This window comes from Phragmites australis, chromosome 8, assembly GCF_958298935.1.
Source record: "Phragmites australis chromosome 8, lpPhrAust1.1, whole genome shotgun sequence".
NCBI classification, from domain to species: domain Eukaryota; kingdom Viridiplantae; phylum Streptophyta; class Magnoliopsida; order Poales; family Poaceae; genus Phragmites; species Phragmites australis.
The window spans coordinates 23,293,217-23,313,720 of NC_084928.1; the positions used below are offsets into that span (position 1 = coordinate 23,293,217).

A 20,504-nucleotide genomic window follows, 5' to 3' on the forward strand; every position below is an offset into this window, starting at 1 on the left:
CAAAGTCAATTGAACAAATTTGTAACGCAACAGCAGATACTATTGCCACTGGACACCAACTGTAGAATCCCAATCACGGCCATCAAAATTGTGCATACCGTGCTTGCAGAGCTGCATTTAACTCACAAACGCTACGTCTCATACATTTATCGAGCATAGACAACATAAACCATAACATGAGCCTGAAGCACCTGAGATGCAACCACCAAAAAGCCATGTCTTTTTTCTCACAACAAAAAAGAACATGGCTTGTAATGTTTAAATAGTTTCAAGGCTACTTGTGAGCTAGTCCGTATCTTGAGACAAAAACATCAGAGTTTCGAAAAACTTCTGAACTGAGTCCAGAGATACAATGGGAAGGGCAAAACTACGCTGTCATAAAGGCATAGAGTTTCCTGCAAAACAATGTAAGGCAACCTTGTGTCAGAATATACTGCTCTAATGCATCCAGGATACTGACAACTGTTACTGTATATATAGGCACATTGATGAAAAGACCTCTAGAAAATAGGATAAATAAAGTTGCCTATGACAGTACATGGATAAGTGTGCAAGATCATCACATCAGTCGATAATAATGATAAAAGAAGAAAAAGAGGACTAAAACATACTACATGAAAAAGCACAGCATAAATGGTTAAATTTAGAAAACACTAAGTATGGATTCATGCTCTCCTGCCAACTTGAATACAAGTACACTAATTAGATGTGCAAATCAGTTATGTACAGCCAAGAAATACAAAATCAATTGATCACAATGGTGCCAACGATGGTTATCTAAATAAACACATCCACAACACATTTAAATTGACAAGAAATTATAGTAGATTTTCTGGTTATACAAAAAACACATTGGGGCATATAAGAACTGTATGGGAAGAGTACACAACATATCTAAGAAAATTAATAGTCAAACACCATTAGGCCTCCTTTGGCAAGCCGGAGAGCTCACCCACATGAAACCTGATCCGCCATTGGATTAGGTTAACCCCCCTCCAACCACCCAATCCACATGGGGTTTAAAACCAGACCAAAGTTATAAGTGGTCACATTTGAAAAGAAATTCAAATTAGACAGAGAATGACTAATTGATAGAAGAACTGGAAATCAATGGGGAAAAAATCAAAACACTTCACAAAAAACACTGGAAATCGATGAGAAACAAGAATCAAAACACTTCACAAAAATCAGGAGACAACACTGAAATTCCTAATATAACTCACTGGTATATTTCATCAAACAGTTGGTGTGCACAGCCTATTCATGCTATCATGTCGTCACCATTGCACCCTTGCCTGCATAACTGCCATGGCCACACTATGCATGGTCATTGTGCAACCACATGATGGTGTTGGCACCAAGTTGTGATCAGGAAGGCTGCACTGTGGTCGCTAAGGTAACCATGTCCAAGCGGAAGTAGCCAGACGTATTAAGGTACCGCTGTCGGCAACACGCCGTCAATGAGCAGGTAGACTAACGGGAATGGACTGAGGCGACAACCAACAGTAGCCAGACGATATGGCATTCTTGAGCTAGCGCCTCCGATACACTGCAAAGGCACCTACTTCGATAGTGTCACCCTTACCGCCGGCTCTGAAACACCGATACTTCCAAATGCCCACGTATCCGTATCAGATACCATATCCGATACCGATACGTGCTGGATACTCGGTGGATACAAATCCGTCGAGTATCAGAATAAAAATAAATATTGAAAATTTGGATACTCCTTGGATACTTGTGGGATACAATTAGGATACGACCTAGCCCAGTTGGTCCCAGTCGCATCTCCCAGCCGCATAACCTGATGTTGCATCTCCCACTCCCAACCACATATCCCACGCCTCCCTCTCGCCCATCGCCACCACGCCCTTAGCGCCCACGACAACGCCCTCCACCACCTGCCGGCAGTGAGTTCCTCTCCTCCCCGCCTCCCCCTTTTCCTCCGTTCTTCCCCTCCCTGTTCTTAAGATTTTTGATCGTGGATGACCGAGTGACCGGGTAGCGGCGGTAGGGAGCGTTGTGGGGGTGGTGGTTGCGAGATGGCGTTTGGGGTTGCGGCTGTCGTCGAAGCAGCCTACCTTGCTAGCTTACCCTACCCCAACGGTATGAGGACGATGGTGAAGCCCAGGCCTAGCCAGATACAAGTTGGGACTTGGAGAAGAACATGGGAGTAACTTATTACTGTTTTAAAAAAGTAAAATGTATCCACGTATTGGGTTTCCTGGAAATGGCGTATCCCTATATCCATATCGATGCTGCTTAGACCGCCAGAGGGGAGGCCACGGACTCACCAAAGATCTAGGAGCTGGTTGGGAAGGGGGCGCATATGTGGCTCGGCACTTGCAACACCGCCATCGATGCCGCTCGCTCCAATGACCACTTTTGCCACAGTGGCTCCGCCCCTTCCTTTCTATCCCTGTGCAGTCGTGCTTGCCCAAGTGACAGCCACGCCACCGCAGCACGCGAGCCCAGGCAACAAGGGCAATACAGGTGCACGCATTGTACGTCAGAGTATCCAAAGAATCTCGTAGGGAGCCACGATGAGCAACGTGTTGGCGTTGTCGGCAGCGACAGGGACACAGGAGAGGTGGAAGGAGCTGATGTCATATGTCCGTGGGGAACGATTTCTAGCATAGGGGCTAGTTGCTCATTTCGCTTGTGGGGTTGGCTTGGATCGAGCCTGGTATTTCCCCACCAATGCCTCATCCAAATGCTGATCTGGGGCTGGCTGGGAAATTCCCACATGCTGGGAATTTACACGTGGATTGGGGCGCAATCCTAGCCAATCCCAGTCTATCCAAACAAGGTCTTATGATGTTGTTGGGTGTAAATACAGAAAGATGTTGCACTAAACAATACCACCTGTTCTAGTTGCAATTGCAGATCAACTGATATGAATGACTACTCTCATAAAGGAAAGGAATTAGTCCACTTTGTCCATATAACCCTCCCACCGTTGAACTTTTTTTTTTACCCCATTTACCCCACGAAAGTTCTAACACCGAACCACTTCACCCCCTGTGAGAGGCATTCCACACCACTCTTTGACACACGATGTCAATACAACTCGCCTCAAATGGCCGCTGGTTTCCGAGAAAGGATTTTGCACTATGGCATGTGTCATAAAGAAAACACACAGGGTGAAGAAAACTGCCATCACAGAAAAACAAGGTGACATGACTACCACGATGGCAAAACCACCCTTCAAAATTGGCCTTAAGGGGTGAAGTGATCCGATATAAGAAAATCAAGGGGTTAAATGAACCAAATAATAGTTCACGGGATCAAGTAGACAAATGCGTACTTCAGGAGAGTACAAATAGACTTTTCCTTAAATAAAGATATGAATGACATATTAATTGGATATAAGGTAGACAACAATACAGAATTACAGTAACAAGTCAGATAAAGAACAGATTCGAAGATGCATTTTTGTGGGTATTTATAGCATGTTAAGAAGAATAGGGGGGCAAGGTAAAAAAATCATACATAATAAAAAGAATTCATCATAAATGCTTACCTTCTCTTAACACAAACTAAATACTAACATAATACATCGTACAGTACATGTTTTGATATGGAAGTCATACCAGCATCCATTTCTATGACAAACAACATGCACAGATCTGCAGAATTTGAGAATTTCGCATCACAATCTTCACCCATATCTATTTGAAATAGTTCAGACTATGACATCTTATAACCTATAATCCTATATCCCTATTCATTATTTAAAAATGGCTCACAGAAAGGTCAGATGTAAGTGTTGTGTGTATCAACTGAAAAGAAAGCATGGGAAACACACAAAGAGGCAGCAAATTAGCTTTTAGACCGTAATTAGGCTGCTACGACATGGATAACAATATGGGCATCTGTTTCGATGCAGAAGGCATATGTATCAAGACACCAAACAAAAGAACTCCGAAAAAAGCTTATTCATTTATAAAATCAACATCACTTCTATAGCTAAGTCCCATGATCTTAATGAGAAAGGAAAAAGACTGGTAGTAGAGCATATGAAATAGTTTGTGATTTAATCCAACGTCCAACAAACTGGAGCATGGGCATGTCATGGACCTACTTAAAGTAAACAAAAGCTAGATCTTCTTACTTTCTTCTGAAGATATATTCCACTTGCATAATAAATAACATTCAGATAGACAGGCCTCATGCAACAATTTCATCGCACAAAGCTATTTCTTAGAACAGTCCTATTTATTTAATGCCATGTACTCCTGCAGTAAAACGCACAATAAATTTATGCTTTGTGAATCATTGCATGCTCTTTCAGGTTGTTTTATTGAACACCACCATCGATTCCAGGCTCAAATAAACAATTTATGTCATTAAGATTAACTTGAACTCTACAACCAGATCTAAATCTACAAATCTTCATGGGTTAATCTTGAAACTGAAGCCGTCCAAATTATCAGAAACATCTCATAAAGAGCTGAAAAACCAACAAAAATACCGGCCATATTAATCATTGTTCTTACCTTAAGGGTTGCAGAAACGTTAGTAACCACAGTTCTAGAGCAATAACTTTGCATGTACTGAATACATATTGCTAGTAAACGATAACACTACAGCAGTTGCCACGGAGGATTCAGAGGAAATTAAACACAGGCTTGCGGGGAAAAAAAAGTTCTTTTGCGGGGTCTAGTCAACCAAACTAAGGTATTTCAATCACTTGTTGCCCACTTCTTGTCAATTTGCACATAATCCCCACAAATATACCATTTCTAGCGCTAGAACAGCTAGGTATTCACCACAAGCAGGGACGGATTCCTATCCTCAACCAATCCCAAGCACTCCAAGAAGTCATAAAAAGAAAAAAGGAAAGAGCCGCACCTTGGGGGACGACGCCCCAGCTCTGGGACTCGGGCGAGATCGCCGACCGGAGCCGCGCCGATGCGACGGCGCTGTGCAGCGGCATCAGGGACAGCAAGCCCCCGCACACTGAAGGTAACCTGGACCAGGACGGAGCAATGTCAGAGGAGAACAGAAAGAATCCAAAACGAAGTAGATTCAGAGTATGGTGCCTGTGGACGGCGGACGGGCGGGGAGATGCGGCAAGGAGAGAGGGAGGAGAGTGGTGGTGCGCGCCGAGGAGGCTGCGGCGGATGGAGGAGGAGACGGCGCGGGCTAAAACCCTAGATCTAATGACCACGGGTGAGGCCGCCATTATCTTGGGGTGCTGAGCAGACGAGGGAAGGCAGGTAAGTGCGAGAGGGGGATCTGGGTTTTGGGATAGTTTGGCCAAGGAAAAAATTGAGGAGCAAGGGTTCCGTTGGAAAGTGGGCATTTCACGGTATTTTCTAATATCTTTTAGGACTGTTTGCTCCGTAAAGTATCATTTCTATTTGGTCCCGAATTTAGATGTCTGCCTTCTTTTTTAAATGAATGATAGAGTTCATGTCATAATTAAAAACCTTGTATTATTTATAAGAATTAGAAAAGGTCCTGCAAGAATCATAAAAATTTGTGTTTTAAAACAAGGACTAGATTGTCGGCGCCCAAAAACATGTGAGGAATTACAGTAGTTCAATCTTGTAAATCTTCCGATTTCAATGCAAATCAAATAGAAATGAGTATGACAAACTGTACTCCAAAACTCCTGCCTTTAAATTTGAGAACCTTGGTATCAAACTTGTAAGAAAAGCCAGGACATGTTTTGGAGCTTGAAACTGCCCATTTCCCAGGTTCCTCTTAGCCCCAAAGCAGTTTTCAAACTATGGAATCGAGTTTAAGATGAGTTTCAAACCGTGAAATTGAGTTTTAAACCATATAATTATTTTTGATACGCACAGTTGATAACCAGAGATCTCTATTTTTAATAACTATTTATATAATCCAGTTTACCAATCATCAATAATTGACGTCATCAGTGAGGATACGACAAGACAAGTTTTCATCAACTAAGCGCATCGAGTCTCCAGCAACGTGCTACTCTGATGATGGGTTCTACGATGACTTCAAACCCGACATCTACATAAAGCCCAACAAGTTGACAAAAGGTCCACGATCTCCGATGGCAAATTTCGACTATCAAGCCCTAGGGTTCGATGGTCAAGATGATCACTCACATGATCGTATGGCTAGTAGGTCAGAAAACACGACTGCGACTGTGGCTTCAACTTTTGATAACTCTCGCTACTAAGTAATCGCCAATATAGAGAAGGAGATTCAAGAGGATGAACCTCGTTTCACGGAGTTTGATGCATCCTCTAACGAAGGTATCATGTCAAATTATGATGTCAATGCACTCTCTGATGGGCCAGCCGAATGACCCAGTGGCAATTAGTCCTAGACATGAGAGCCTCATCGCAAGTAAAGTGATGACAGAGCTCCATGAGGAGAGCCAAGTCCATCAAAACTCCCCTCACCAGCACATATCCAAGACGGAGACCAATGCCACAAGGATCACAAGATGTTGCCTCGTTGTTTAGTGTTTGGTTAGATGGGCTGGCAAGGCAACGGCGGATAGTTTGTCTCCGGTACTGTTTTGTGCCTGCAAGGCGTGAGGACTCTACTCTCCAATTTGCCTCACGGAGGATTAAATACTGTAAAATGGGTGCAATGTTAGTGATGCCAATAGGTGATTAGTTAGTGATGCAGCAATGACAACTAAGTTAAATCTGGCACGCTATTAGATTTGTGTCAACTTTTGATTCATTATCTTCATGCTTGAATCACCTTGCGTCCTCCATTTCATCCCGCTTGAACTTTCGCCAGTTCTCCCACCATGGTTTTGATCTTTGTCATGCCTTCACGAAGTATCTCCTGTGTCACTGATTTCTGCAATGATGCATAGAAATCAGTCCAGTGACATACAGAGTAGACAATCATAGTAGGATCACAAGGTAGTTTTGTTTAAAGCATGTCTCATTGCGGGCTTTCCAAATAGACCATACTATGGTCCACAAGTATTTTTTGAGCTTTTGAGAACTCTTCCAACCAGTTATCCAGCAACTGCTGCATCGATTTTGGTGTAGTAGCAAGCCCAACTGCACATTGTATCACAAACCAAACAACTTTTTTCCACGGGACATTAAAAATAGGTGATCAATGGATCCCTCTCCTCCACAAAAATGGCACTGTATAGATCCTTTCCAACCTCTTCTGCTACGATTATCTTTAGTAAGAATAATATTCTTTATTATCAACCAAAGAAAAATCTTAATTTTGAGAGGCAATTTAGTTTCTTTTTTGGATCTTCATTGGGTGTTGGTCTTCTACTCAACTAGTACTGAGGTTTCTTCTTGTGACCCTACAGCCTAGACCACTTCGAGGGCCACAAGGGATGATTGGCCTAAATCTCATATATGCCCGTCTCATCTGAGTAGGGCAAAAGTCTCATGGACCCGGTGGAGGACTGGGGCATGCTAGCTCAGCCTCCATCCCCACTTGCCCCTTTGGGACAGGAGGATTAAGGGGTAAAAGCCTCCGATTTGGGGGAGTAGATGTCTTCCCCATCAGGTGGGTCGGTGGCCAAATCATTGGGCTCACCCTCTATTCAAAGGGATGATCCAGTGTCCATTCTCCATGTGAAGGGTAGAGGGTCGGACAACGACTCAAGCGGGACACCTTTTCCCTCGGAGCTGCAACCTTGTCTTTTCTTGGCTGACTTCAGGAATCTGAATCATTAGTTTATAATATTTTTGTAGCGTTCCTTTACCTTTTGCATGTTCAGAACATTCTCTATCTTCCAGCCTTCCACCTGAGGTTGAGGACTATAAGACATCATTTTCTTTGGTGAGGGCCACTGATCATGCAATGGGGAATCTCGAGGAGGTCCCATCAGGAGACTCCTTGCCGCCATCTATTGTGGGTGGCGTCCTGCCTATGGAAAGGTTTGCAAATGATGAAGTCACCGATATGGTGACCAAGTTAGCCGGGGGCCTTGGTATCTAGGGAAACACTGTGGGTGGCAGCAATATGGAAGTGGATGTTGGTACGGGGCCATCTGCGAGTTGGACATAACGGCCTAGCACGCGGGAGGCGTATCTGTAGCCCCTAGCTCGTCGAAGAGGAAGAAAGTTGTTTTGACCTGTGAGTATGTTCCGAATCATCGAGCTTCATCTTTCCAAATTGTCATTGCCTCTAACTCCCAAGTGTTCTAGCTCGTGGAAGCTTTTACTAGCATCCAAGAGTGGGTCGGGGAACTGTGAGTGCTCAAGGGCTATTGTTCGTAGCCCCGAGCACTCTCTCCCGGATATGCCCTCTCTTGGTCCTCGGGGAACCGAGTACTCGGGGGCCACCGTTCGCGGCCCCAGGCACTCTCTCCCGGAACTTGGCTTTTCTTGTTATCGGAGAACTTGGGTGCTTGAGGACCACTGTGCATGGCCTCGAGCACCATCTTCCCGGTACTTGGTCTTCTCGGGTCATCGGGGAACTCGGGTACTCGGGGACCACTGTTCATGGCCTCGAGCACCCTTTCCCAAAACTTGGTCTTCTCGGACCTCAGGGAGATAACCCCCGAGGGAGGGTGCCACGTGGCACTCTACTATTCTGGCCTCAGGACTCAGGGACCCCCGGTTTCCATATCACCGACAGAGGTGATTCTTGAGTGCCTAGCGACTACACTAGGGTGTCTCAAGAACCACTTCCCCTAGATTGACTTCAATGTCCTCGCACAAGGCTTCATGTGAAGTCCTTCAGAGAAAGAAGAGTTTGAGTGGGAGGGCACCTGGATTGCCACCATGATTGCAATGTCTTGACCCTACTAGATCCTCCTGCACACCCTTGAACATTTTATTTTAATTTAGTCATGTAATAAGATCGGTACTTTCCCAGAATCTACCTTTGAGTAAGTCTGGGCCTGCAGCATAATTAATTTTTATTAATCATGACATGGGAGTTTTTTGAAGATCAATTATCTTGTAGCTTTTCTAGAACGTCTTGGTGCATTTTGATTGGATGCGTGCCGCCGAATAGTTGACCAAGAAATGACATTAGTGACTTCTTCCACGAATAGCTCGGGTTAGGCTGTGTTGTATCTTCGAGTGTTAGGAGCTCATTGGCCTGTGTGTACTTGGGAACGTACTAGCCCATCAACAAGTCTCTTGCAGTTTTGTCTTAAGGCCCTTTAGGAATAGCTACCTGGAGGTAATAATGATCAAGCAGCATCTCAAAGATTTTGAATTGCTCTAAAAGTAGTATACTTCCCATAGCCCCTGATTGTCTGATTGATCTACACAGCTTATTAGTCAAGCAATCAAAAAATTTACCTAGGAGAGAAAGAAAAAACAAAGGTCTGCTTCTCTAGCCCCCGTCTAATTGATTAAAGAAGAGCTTTTCAATCGGATAGTCAAGGTTTAGAGAGAAAATGTATTAGGAACACAAATTTTATTCCTATTGTCGAGAGTACTCAGGACATCGTTGTTTCATCAGTCTGGTGAAGATCTACCAGATTCGGGATTCGGCCATTGGGTTACTTGAGAGGGATTCGGCTATTGTCAAATTTTGTTTCTAGGAAACATCTTGAGTTTATTAATTCTTTTATAAAGGAAATGAAATATGTTCGACCTAAATGATTTACTTACTAATAAAAGGATTTTGATTTTGGCCTAGCCTGCAACCTGGGGGAGCCAAGCTTTTTATGCTGGATCTCGAAGAGCACCCATAACCTCTTTGACTTTGGACTTAGAGGGCTTGGATTCTTCTTCCACGGGATTAGATTCGTGGAGGGGAATTTTTCCTGCCATTTTGAGGCTTCTTGTGTGCGAGGAACGGTGACGTCCTAAGAGGGAGGTGAATTATGACACTTAGAACCCTAAAACAAATTAGCTCTGAAAACTTCACAAGGTAAATCTATATCAATTTCTATCTAAATATGCTCTAGGTTTATCTAGTATGTCTACTCTACCGCTCAAGAGGATTGCAACCTACTCTAGCAAGGTAAATTGTAAGTATGTAAATGCGAAAACTTAAATAAGGTAGAGAGACAAACTCGTCACAAGGGATTTTATCATGTAGTATCAATGACATGAATGCCACCTCTAAATCCACGTTAGAGCTCTACAAAGGATATGCACCCAGTCGCCAAGTCTCTTCCGATCACGGCTCTTGAGCTACCAAGTCATCAAGACAAGGTCTCAAGCATCACCACTAGCCTCTCTTTTGGTCACTTTCCACCGTGATCACTTTGGAGCTTTAGCCACCAAGACAAGGGTCTCTGCGTCCCCGTACACATGTCTTGCCGTCGCTCCACACCAAGTCGGAGTGTCAACAAGCTTGAGCCACTAGGGCCCAAGATACCAGCGAGTCACCAAGAGTCCAAGGTGCTGACGTACCACTCAATACAAGCTAGGATCACTCTTTGATCCCTTCTTCCAGCTGTAGCACCTAGCTACACTCTAGTCCTATAAGCACTAAACCCTCACTAATCTTATGCTTAATTATCTTGGATGATCACTTTAAGTACTTTGGTGTCTTGGATATCTTCTCAAGTGTATATGAGCTTCCTCTAAACTCCAGTAGCATGCCACACCCTCAAATGACTAAGTGGAGGGGTATTTATAGCCTCAAACCCACCAACTAGTCGTTTTCCCAATGGCTCGGAAAAGCTATTAACACCAAATGATCTAGTGAGAACAGTAGTAGTAACATCAGATCATCCGGTGAGTACAACCTCAGAAACTAGCCGTTGGAACTCTAATTCAATCAAACTTTGTCCCGGCTGTGGTGGCTTCTTGATGTTTTGCATCCATGAACCTACTAACATATATTCTTGACAAACATGTTATTCCCAATTACTATTTTATTATTAATCATCAAAATCATAATCATAGCTTAATAGGGTCATTTTCGCTACAATCTCCCCCTTTTTGGTGATTGATGACAACACAACAAAAGCAAGTGGTAAATAATAAATGATATCAATTATAAAGAGCATAAAGTCTTACCATATTGCTTAGATGCATGTTCTTACCATTTAGTCCCCCTTTGTTGTGGCTCCCCCTCTCTCCATTGCCACTATATCCTTTGATCAACCTATGCAATAGCTTCTCTCTCTTTGTCAATCTATGTGCCTCATGTTGCTTCTTGTATCTTCTTCTTCTTTCCCTTTATCAACTTTGGTATTTCTAGACATTTTATATCTTTCTTCTTGTTTTGGTCATCAAACTTCTCCCCATTTGTCAACAATCTCAAAAAAAGCTACAAACATATGTTGAACTCAAGAAAAAGTGTTAGAACACATATGAGAGAGCTTCATAAATCATGATCTAATGAAATGATACCATTTGAAAAGATATACTAATTGTAAGGATATGAGACATTGATATCAATTGAAAAAGATAAATAAGGATCATAATTCATGAAACTCACATAATACAATCTAAACTCCCTCTTTATGTGTGCATACATATAATGAGCCCCACATGTGAATACTACTTGTAGGAATACAGTATTATATGCATATTTAGATAATAAGTAGAGGTAGAAAGTTTAAATCATATCATGCATGGAGGTAGCTTAAATATAGAGATGAATTAACAATGACACTAATTGAAACTTTTAAGCATTGTATACCTCCGGAGATGTGCTGATTTCTCTATGAGACTACAAAAGATACATCTAGCAACATATATTAGTCTCAAAATCATGGTATATAGGATATACTCCCCTAAATGTGTACATACAAGTGTTGAATACTTGTGAGACATATGCACTTGTTGATAATAACAATAGGAAGGGTACCCTGTAGATTGGTTCATGACACATAAAAGATAATTGTGAAACTAATATAATGTAAGGGACCTACAACTAATAAACCATGCAGGTTGCTCATGGGTTAGAGATAAACACAAGCAACCAACCATATTAAAACTTGTGTCACATCCCAAATTTTGAAATCACGTCATTAAGCATAATTTAGCATCATAAGCATCTTGTTTAAATGTTAAGCATTATGGTTTGCTTGTTATCTCATTTGGTGGTTTGATAATTGCTTTGTGTTTTAAAAATAACCGACACGTGGATTTTCGTTAGTTTAAGTCTCGCTTAGAAGTTATAATCTCTGCACTTGTTTTTATAATAGTTGCGCAGCTAAAATTATCTTCTCTCTCTAGCTCGTGGGACCCACCTTGGGCTGTCCCCACCCCTCCTCTCTTCTCCCACTCCCTCACTCTCTCACCCTCCCACGTCCTCACTCCCCCTCCAAACCAAACAGCAGCAAGACTGCTGCTCTCTCCCCTCTCCCTCTCTCATTCCCCAACCAAAATCCCACTCAAGGAGCAAGAAGTAAGGTGTGCATGTCACTCCATGATGTTCCCCATCTCTATAGCTATCCATCCATCTAATCTTTGCTCACATGTATGAAGATTTGGAGGAGTTCAATCAATTTTTGTCACCCCTCTTTTTCTGAATTTTCAGCAGCGTGGTCTCCCCTCCTCCAAGCTTTTTCCCTTGATTCTTCCCCAAATCAACGAACACAAGCCTTGGCAAATATCTTGGGTAAGTTCCCTAGGATCTCATAGCAACAATGCATATTTTAGGATGGATGAATTCGAGTTTTGGAGCTACAAATTGAAGAATGGTGATACATGTTGTTCTTGATGAAATGGAGCATTTGTGAGATGTTTGGATGAGTTGAGCTAGAGAATCGAGTTTGTAGTGTGAGTAAATGAGGTCTAGAACCAATGTTTTAGTGCCAATACATGTTTATAGGGGTTAGGATTCAACATGCAAATCGAAACGAGCTGGAGTTCCGACCCCCATTCTGACCTGATCGAAAGTTCCGACTCTAGTACCGGAACTTTCGATTAAACATTTTTTTAACTGAGCGTCCATAATTTCAAAGGTTTGGAAGGTTCGATGGAACAGAAGTTCTGACTTCCAAGCCGGAAGTTCCGACATTAAGTTGGAGGTTCCGATGTTACCCGGATTGCAAAATTTCTTTGTTCGTTCATGTGTCATTGTATTCTTAACTTATTGTACTGCATCCTCATTCATTGTGCATCTTGTAGCATACATCTTAAACACCTCATTCATGCTCATCACATTACACACATCTTCTTTAGTGAATGAAGGACCGAAGGGTAACGTGGGCATGATCAAGGGCGATCCATATTTTATTGTTGTGGATTGTGATCAAGCTGAGTACCAAGGCAAGCATCTAAGCATTTTCATCCTATTATTTTGGATCCTATATTATGCCAAGTGATAAATTATGCTTTATATATGTTGCATTGTCAATAAGTCCTACGTCAGTTTTAGGAGTAGATCCTATTTGTTGCATAGCTTTTCCTTGGTATTGTTATCCCTTAATTCTTTGTAACCCTGGGTATAGCTCTGAATGGTCTAACCTAAAACGAACATGTTATGCTTAGCAAGGCTTAGGTCATTGATAGAAGTCAAGCGGTGGTTCAGCTATCGTTCGTGAGCTTAGGACTTACTTCTATTGCACAAAGATGATGATGGAATGTGTGAGTTAGTGAGGATGAGACGAGATTCGAGCGGGCGATAGGGATGGCTCGAGAAGGGAGTCTCAGATGCTTTAGGCCCGCTTAAGTCAATTAAGCATCATCCGTTGTTGTCGTTGGTTTTAGCACTTTCTGTACTAACCACATGTCGATATAATTGTAATAAGACGAATACCTTTTGCAGCCGTGACCTTTTGGCTTGTGGGCCTATGGTGTTGTGGGCATAATAGGCTTGTAGAGGTAACGTCGTAATGGGGTGTGGATATAATAGGCTTGTAGAGGTATCTAGTTTGCTTGAGGAGTAGTTCTAGTTACCTCTACACCTTTAGGCATAACTGGGGTGCTCTAGGAGTAGCCCTAGTGGACCTTCGCACCAATAAGTGCATGTTCAAATGGTCGGGGTTCAATTAGGAAAGGTTGTCATGAGTACCCCTCTTGTGTGCACTTTAGCGGGTGTCGCAAGCTGAATAGTCCTCGTATCATGTATGTAAAGAGGTACCCCCTGCAGGGTGTAAGATCAATTCGAATTGCCGCGCTCTCGGTCATGAGCAAGCTATTATCCATCCTCATCAATCGTAGAGATTCGATATTGGGATGTTATTGTTGTATAATAGTTAGTGGATGGTGATGTTGATGATGAATTGCTACTGTTCAAGTACAACTATGTTATGTTGATGATCTCGTGGTACAAGGATGTTAAGTTAGGTGTAGGTTCTTACACTTGAGTTCAAATCACTTTCGCATGGTAAATGTCATTTAACCCTTTGTGACCGAGTCCTTGCTACTTTACCCAAAAATGCATTCTCCTTGGAGTCAGGCTATTTATAAGTGCCCACTATGGATTAAGTCTTGTGAGTACCTTCATACTTACGTGCTTATTTTGCTTTCCAGGTAAGAAAGAACTTGTATTTGGCTACTTTACGCCAGCCGATGTTGGCGACGAGCAGGAGTAGTGAATACTACTCGTATGTGGATATTTTGGGGTGGTGCCTTAGGGCAACCGGCGCTATCCATATTTTGTAGTTGTGTACTTTCCACTGCATAATTACTCTACAAATGTTCAAATCATGTATTTTATTGTAAATCTTGAATTACCTAAAGACATGTAACTTATTTTTAATTACTCGCTCTTTATTATATCCCGTGATGACATGCTTGTTGTAAAGGTGTGTGTTTCGATCCTGGAAGAAAACACATGCCGGGACTACCAGAGTGATATTTCGGTTAGCCATGAGAGTTGTGATTCCACAAATGATCAACTTAGTAACTAATTGGAATATTATATGGACAATTCCTCACAACTAGATATTGTAATAAATTAAAATATTCGCATGCAATCCTAGACAAGGCAAATGTACTAGATGCAAAAAAAAAGTGCATGAACAAAAGACTAGCTACCATTTACCTCTTTTATCTTTGGATGAGGATTTCGGTATATGATGATCATGATCTTCATCAAAGCATCCAATCTTATACATTTGGTTTCTTTGCTTGAACCTTCACTTTATTTTGTGAGCCAAGTCTCCAAATCCCTATAGCCGCCTCAAGCTTCAAGTCTTCTTTGGAACCTAAACTAATTGGGGCACCTTCATGTTGGTGATGACTTCCTTGGTACCCAAATGGATTAGTTCCACCCCCAATTCTTTCTCCCAACCATATGTGCAACCATCTTACCATTGTTCTTCTTCTTGAGCTTGTAGTGGTTGCTCTTGATCTTGGTTTTGTAGTTGGACTTGGTGTAAATGTTAGAGGACTTGTTAGAGAGGTTAATTGCTTTCTTCTTCTCCTTGTTCTCCTTCTTAACTTGCTTGCATTGGAAGGACTTGTTGCCTTCTTGATGACATTTGAAGCATGTCATGGTGGACCCCTCTGCAACCTTCTTCACCATGTTTGCATGGTTATCTTGAGGAGGTTGGACATATTTCTTGCCCTTTAATCTTGTCAAGTCCTTCTTGAGTTTTTTGACTTCTTGCTTTAGTTTATCATTTTCTTGTGCAATAAGTTTATTAGATAGTTTTACAAGAACATTCTCAACGCATATCTCATCGCAAAGGGGTGAACATGATATAGCAATTAAATCGTCACAAGAAGTGCAAGCATCTACCTTAGGATTAAAATTAAATAGAGAGGTAGATTGCTCCAAAGGGCCCTTAGATTGAGATTCAATGCACTCAAGACTCCAAGGTGCTAACATACCGCTCGGTGCAAGCTAGGATCACTATTTGATCCCTTCTTTAAGCTGCAGGATCTAGCTACAACTTACTTTAGGCCTATAAGCACTAAACACTTACTAATCTTGTGTTTAATTACCTTGGATGATCACTTTAAGCACTTTTGTGGCTTGGATGTCTTCTCAAGTGTATATAAGCTTTCTCTAGACTCTAGCAGCATGTCACACCCTTAAATGACTGAGTGGAGAGGTATTTATAATCAAACCTGCCAACTAGCCGTTTTCTCAATGGCTTAGAAAAGCTGTTAACACCGGATGATCCGGTGAGAACAGTAGTACCAACATCGGATCATCCGATAAGTACAACCTCAGAAACTAACTATTAGAACTCAACTCAAAGACTCTGTGAATACCGAACACTCCGGTGTGCCTTCAAATCCATCACTGAACCTTCCGATGAGTTATCTTGAGCCATCCGAGTCTTTACAACCTCTCTATGTAAAATGGTTCGATGCATTAATCCGGTGTTCATTCCATTTTCCTTTCACACTGGATTATCCGATGAGTTGAATCTTCTCTTCTTTTCCATAGAAATGCTCTGGTGCAACTATCTCTGTGATCACCGGACAGTCCGATGAGTTAATCTTCATTATTCAGCAATTGTAGTCACCTCTGCAAGAAATGCTCTGGTGCCATACTTCAGTGTGCACAAACCAAGCACCAGACCTTCCGTTGGGTTGATCTTCAATTTTCTTCACTCGCATTCTTCTCTGCAAGAAATGTTCCGGTCTTACCTAGTGCAGATCATCGGACTATCCGGTGAGGTCATTAGCCTTCTCCTCCTTTATCAGAAATACTCCGGTGAGTTCAATACACAGAGCATTGGACTATCCAGTGAGGCTATCAGCCTCTGTGCACAATGCTCCAGTGAGTGCAAACTCTTCTGCACCGAACCTTCCGGTGAGGTCAATTCTTCTATGACTTATCCAATTCAATCAAACTTTATCCTGACTGCGGTGGCTTCTTGATGTGTTGCATCCATGAGATGTACTAACATATATTCTTAACAAACATTTTACTCCTAATGACTATGTTATCATTAATTACCAAAATTACAATTATGGTCTAATAGGGCCATTTTCGCTACATTGTGTCGCATTTCAATGCCATGTGCCTGTCACCCCGGATGTGGATGGATCCTTTTAGACCTGGCATCTTCAGAGATTGGTAGTGTAGTGAACAACCACCATGAAGGTCGTAAGGACTGGCCAGCCAAGGATCACATTATAAGCTATGTCGAAGTTGGCCACATCAAATTGGATCCTCTCCGTTCAGAAGTTTTCTATGTTCACAAAGGTTACAGGTAGCAAAACCTGATCGAGGAGTTTGGACGAAGCCCCCAGGATTAGGCCACGAAAGGCATATTTTACTAGCTCGATCTTGGATCTTGGTATCTGCATGTTATCTAGAACACCGAGAAACCAATTATTAAGGGATCTTTCTCCATCGATAAGAACTCAGTTTACCTTGCAGTCATTAATGATGGGTCTGACTACTATTGGATAGTGGCTTGGGTGGCTGATAACTCCAAGGCAGTCGGACTCATTGAAAGAGATAAGGACATCCACCCACTTGAGGGCCTTGGGCAATGCCATAGTGATGGAAAGGATCTCCCGCTCTGCATTTTTATCTATCACTTGGACTCATAGCTGGCTAACCCTCCAAAGATGTGATTCACCTCGTGAGAGCCTACATGGAATGGGAGATTGTTGTCATCATTCTCCGGAGCTAGAAGTCTTCTTTGAACGTTGCCCCTTCTGTTGTTGCTCCTCAAGCTGCTTGAGTCAAGTGTGGCAGAAGTCGATGTCATGGGTGTCCGACTTGTGAAACGTGCACCACTTTTTTATGGGTTTTGTCTAGCTTCTTGCTGGACTTGTGCTTCTCAACTGACTTAGAGCCCTCAAACCCCTTGCCCAGTTGGGGATGTTTGTCTCCTTTGTCTATCGACTAGTTCCAGGAGATGGCCTCTTCGGCGGTTGCACAACAATCACTAGCTTGAAAAGTTCTCAGATGTCTCAGGGAGGTCGCATAGCCATATCTTTGATCAACCTCTGATCTCTTATGCCTTGTCAGGAGACACGAGTGATCGAGGGATCGGTAATCTCTAGGATGGTGTTCCTCGCGAGGCTGAATCTCTTAATGAACTCTTAGAGTGACACCTTGGGTCCTTGGCGCTGGTGGTGGAGATCATCCTTCTTCCTTGGGTGCTTGTATGTTCCCTGAAAGTTTGCACATAAGATGTCACAAAGTCGTTCCCAAGAGTCAATCGAATCAGGTGGCAGGTTGGTCAATCACGAACAGGTCGACCCCTCTAGAGCTGTGGGAAGATAATTAGCCATGATCTGTTCATCACCTCCAATGGCTAGGATTGTTGTTGAGTAGATCAAGAGAAATACCAAAGGGTTAGTACTTCTGTTATATTTCTCGATTGAACCTGGTCAGAATCTACATGGCCAACACACAGATCTAAGCTAGTGAGTGAAAGCCCAATAACCAGTGACCACATGATTTCTCATATTGTAATCATCTCGCCCTTCGAAGTCCAGTTAGGCCCGGACCTCGGGGATCGGGCTAGGCCTTGATGAGGGTTCTGCATGCTCTCCCCTCATGTTGTGTCTACTATATGCTTCATGGTGTGCATTGTCCCTCAAGTTCTCAATGGGAGTTCGACAGTAAGGATCTTGTTGGAAAGGAGTTCTCTTAGGTGCGCACCTTGGAACATCTTCTTAAGGCTGAGTAACTCGAGGTGTATTGCTCCTTTCACGAGTAGAGTCCTTGTCTATCTGTTGCATCTAGTGGGTATTGGCTGGGTTTGTCAACCCTCCTAGAGGGATGTAGTTGAGAAGGATTTTGTCCCGTTCTAGCAGCTGAGCTGTTCAAGACATATATTGGGTGTTGGTGAATAAACCAAAGAGGTTTTGAGGGACCAACGGGGTCATAACGTATTTGCCCGTGGTGTGGCTAGCAGCTTCGAGAAGGTCTTCTTGGGGGATCGAGCGACCATGCAGTCGTTTCCTATGATAGGAGTTATGTTTCCTCCACTTGATAGTGGGACTTCCTTTGTAGTTGGATTGGGGGAGCATTAGGATTGTCTCTATTTCTTTGATCTTTGACTTTGAGGGTATTTACCTGGTGATACTCCTCACCATCAGATGAATTCGAGGAAGACACGTCGAACTCGGTATATTGGGGCTCATCCTCCAGGATGTTCTCATCAGATCCCTTGATTCCTTAGTAGCCCACACTACTGGTAGCAGGGACATGTGGGGAGGTTGAATAACCCGATCTCCTAATGTGATCTATTGGAAGACCGCCTTGGCCTACTGACTTAGAAATTAACTGGTCATAGATTGCTTTCAGAGATCAGCTGATCTCTGTTAATTCTTTCGGCCGAGCATAGATGTCGAGGCCAAAATCGCTGAAGGACTCGAGATCCGAATCTGCCATGTCAGAAAGCGTGATATCTTCTGATGTTGACTTCGTCTCTCGTATCCCCACAGACGACAACTGCCGAGGATTTGGACATGACTGTCTATTTTTTTATGATACGGAAATATGGATACATATGTAGTCGATGAAGTATACCACGAATAGAAACATAAAGTTATACGGGTTTAGGCCCCCAAGTTGGGTAATAGCCCTATGTTCTATCTTGCTTTGATTATTCTTGGATCACATAGTACAATGCAGATGTGAGAATGGAACTAATCCTAAGAACTAGGCAGATTTTGGTGTGTCTAAGGCTTAAGATCTACTCAACTAGGGATTGTTTTAGCCATGGATCTTTGATGGGTATTGGTCATCTACTCGACTAGTCTTGAGAGTTTTGTGACTTCAAAGATCTGAAGGTGCGACTTGCTTGTGAAATCGATTGGGATAGGATGGGATGTGATGTCTTGGACGTAGCCCCTCCCTGCTTTATATAGTGGGGGGAACCCAGAGCGTGATCCTACTTGGATACCTCCGGACATATCCTACTCGGATTGTTGGACTCTTGAATATCTAGGAATCCTCCTCAAATAAGGGGATAACTTCCCTATTTAGTACGTTTAGTTTTCCTATACATTATCTCCATATCTTACTCCATGGCGGGCATGGCTAACCCCGTATCGAGTAAGATGTAGTCGATCCCCATATACCTTTTATAGATATACAAAATACACGAAATACATAATATTAATTATATATCCCTGTCATGGCCCGATCTACCAAAAAGGTCCTGTCATGGCCCGATCTACCAAAAAGGTCTGCTACATCCCAGCTCGCTTAGCCCATGCACCAACCCCGCCCTCTTCGCTCTCTCCACCCCACACCACGATGCTCTGGCCCAAGACCCAAATCGCGCGTGCGCCAGTGCTAGCCTAGCGCGAACACACCCTAACCTTTCCCGTTTTCCCTCTATTTCTCACCAACACATTGGGCCTGCCAGTCGGATCTTCGTCTTTCTCCTCTTGCTCATCCCTGTTTTAATCGGTACACCCAAAAATCCCCAAATCAAAAAAAGTTCCATTCAATCGGACATTATTTCTGACTACGAAGAACATTCTTTGGCTAACGATAATTTCTGACTAGACGAGTTCTAGTACAGTCAGATATCTGACTATGTATAATCTAGTTGCCCTCTTCTGAGCATAGTTGGAGGGTTGGCTAACGAGAAGTTAGTAATTAAGGATTTACTAGAAATATAGTATATCCTGAAGATAGATTACCATCGTACATGTGTCCTTCATCCGATACGGTAGGTTTCATAATCGCCATGCGGTAAATAAGGCATGTGTTGATATTATATGCAGTTCATCGTGTTCTACATGAAAATCATCCCCAGATTAGAAAGGAGTCTTTCA

General features: G+C 42.7%; 1 protein-coding gene across 2 annotated transcripts; it reads right to left on the minus strand.

The window, feature by feature from the left end:
- Positions 1-64: 64 nt before the first annotated feature.
- On the minus strand, positions 65-5,291 carry LOC133926807 (uncharacterized). 2 transcript variants are annotated; one of them, XM_062372913.1, is made up of 4 exons: positions 5,046-5,291; positions 4,855-4,973; positions 3,524-3,629; positions 65-395 (listed from the first exon to the last, which is right to left on the minus strand). In XM_062372913.1, the coding sequence occupies exons 1-3, from the start codon at positions 5,186-5,188 to the stop codon at positions 3,547-3,549; spliced, it is 345 nt and encodes a 114-aa protein (XP_062228897.1). In that variant the 5' UTR covers positions 5,189-5,291; the 3' UTR covers positions 65-395; positions 3,524-3,546. The 2 variants fall into 2 exon arrangements, with proteins under 2 accessions (XP_062228897.1, XP_062228898.1); XM_062372914.1 differs by lacking the exon at positions 3,524-3,629 and having other exon boundaries at positions 5,046-5,287.
- Between the last annotated feature and the right edge of the window lie 15,213 nt (positions 5,292-20,504).

Bases quoted from the DNA above. Each gene is read 5' to 3' on its own strand.
- LOC133926807 (XM_062372913.1), bottom strand. From the start codon at position 5,188: ATGGCGGCCTCACCCGTGGTCATTAGATCTAGGGTTTTAGCCCGCGCC. The intron at 4,974-5,045 runs GCACCATACTCT...GTCCTGGTCCAG, and splicing joins CGCCCGTCCGCCGTCCACAG to GTTACCTTCAGTGTGCGGGG. The intron at 3,630-4,854 runs GTGCGGCTCTTT...CAAATTCTGCAG, and splicing joins CTGGGGCGTCGTCCCCCAAG to ATCTGTGCATGTTGTTTGTC.